Here is a 1,268-nt window from a genome sequence, read left to right as displayed (position 1 = left end):
GAAAGTTGTTTTTTAATATGAATTAGTCACATTATTAGTGAGATACTTGACACTACTTCTTAGTTACAAGATCTTGAATGCATGGTTGAATGCCAGAGGGGGCACAATGTAAGTCCCTTTCAACGTTCAGCCTGTTTCTGTTCTTGGTCTTGACTGCAACGAGCGTGGGAAAATGCAGCTTCACAAAGATACGTGGATCCAAACATAACTAAAATCCGAGGACCTGACGTGAGATCAGAGGATAAACAGGAAAGTACTTGATCTAGAACATTTCAAGATCCAGTTCTTTGAAGTCTTCCTTAGCCTGGGAGTTGAACTTCAGCTCAGAAAATCCTCTGGCACTCACACTGAAAGATGGGTTCCTGATGAATTTCCAAGCTTCGCGCTTTCATCTACATCGGGATGTATCTGATTAATTTGTTTCAAATCAGTTAGATGAGTGATTATGTTTCTTAAACTCAGAATCAAGGTTACCGTGAATGAGAGCAGAATCCAAATAACAAAAACTGGTTGTATTTCCCTGCTGAATTCGACATTTCCAGAGAACGAGTTTGGCTACGAAGTTTGAGTGGTGTTATGGTGTGTGAGAATGTAATATTTACCCCTTGTAGTTTAAGGTTGAGAGCATTCAACGCTTCGAAGATGTCCACCAGGTAAGCTAGAGATAGCTGAAAGCCTTCAGACTGGAATTTGCCATGGAGATCTGCCTTCTGCTGCAAATCAAGAACATTTGCTACTTCTTCACGTAGTTCATAAAGCCGTCCAAGCATGTTTCCCTTTGATGGCCATCGTACGTTCGTGTGAAAAAGCAATGCTTCATGTTCAGATTCCACATCTTTATAGAACAGTTTGAAAAGACGACCGTTTAAGGCTCCACCTTTAACAAAGTTGACAACCTTGATAACCATGTTCAAGACATTTCTCATTTCAGTATGTAAGGCTCTGGGTGATAAAGCTTCATGATGAAGTATGCAGTGTGTACGTACAACAGATGGATTTTTGTATTTCTCCCTAGTAATGAATCTAGACTTCAGACCAAGCATGGTTGGAGCTCCATCAGTGTCCACCCCTCCCAGCGAATCCCATGAAAGTCGATTTTCCTGAAAGAAGTTTTTACATCAAGAAAAATAGCTGCTGTCGTTGTACAATTATCCATAGAGTGACAGAATTGCCTGACACAAAACGAGGATATACCAGTATCTGAGAACACTGAATGATGTCAGTCGTTTCGTCATACTGGATGGCAAAAACAGGAGAATTTGATCTTT

General features: G+C 40.5%; 1 protein-coding gene across 1 annotated transcript; it reads right to left on the bottom strand.

Annotated features, from left to right (window-relative positions):
• Positions 1–470: 470 nt before the first annotated feature.
• On the bottom strand, positions 471–1,043 carry LOC115231656 (protein ZBED8-like). Its single transcript, XM_029801629.1, has one exon. The coding sequence runs from the start codon at positions 1,041–1,043 to the stop codon at positions 471–473; it is 573 nt and encodes a 190-aa protein (XP_029657489.1).
• Positions 1,044–1,268: the final 225 nt, after the last annotated feature.

This window comes from Octopus sinensis, unplaced genomic scaffold, assembly GCF_006345805.1.
Source record: "Octopus sinensis unplaced genomic scaffold, ASM634580v1 Contig18748_ERROPOS222794, whole genome shotgun sequence".
NCBI lineage: Eukaryota > Metazoa > Mollusca > Cephalopoda > Octopoda > Octopodidae > Octopus > Octopus sinensis.
Note: the sequence above shows the minus strand (reverse complement) of the source record. Positions and strands in the feature narration are given on the sequence as shown.

Bases quoted from the DNA above. Each gene is read 5' to 3' on its own strand.
- LOC115231656 (XM_029801629.1), bottom strand. From the start codon at position 1,043: ATGCTTGGTCTGAAGTCTAGATTCATTACTAGGGAGAAATACAAAAAT.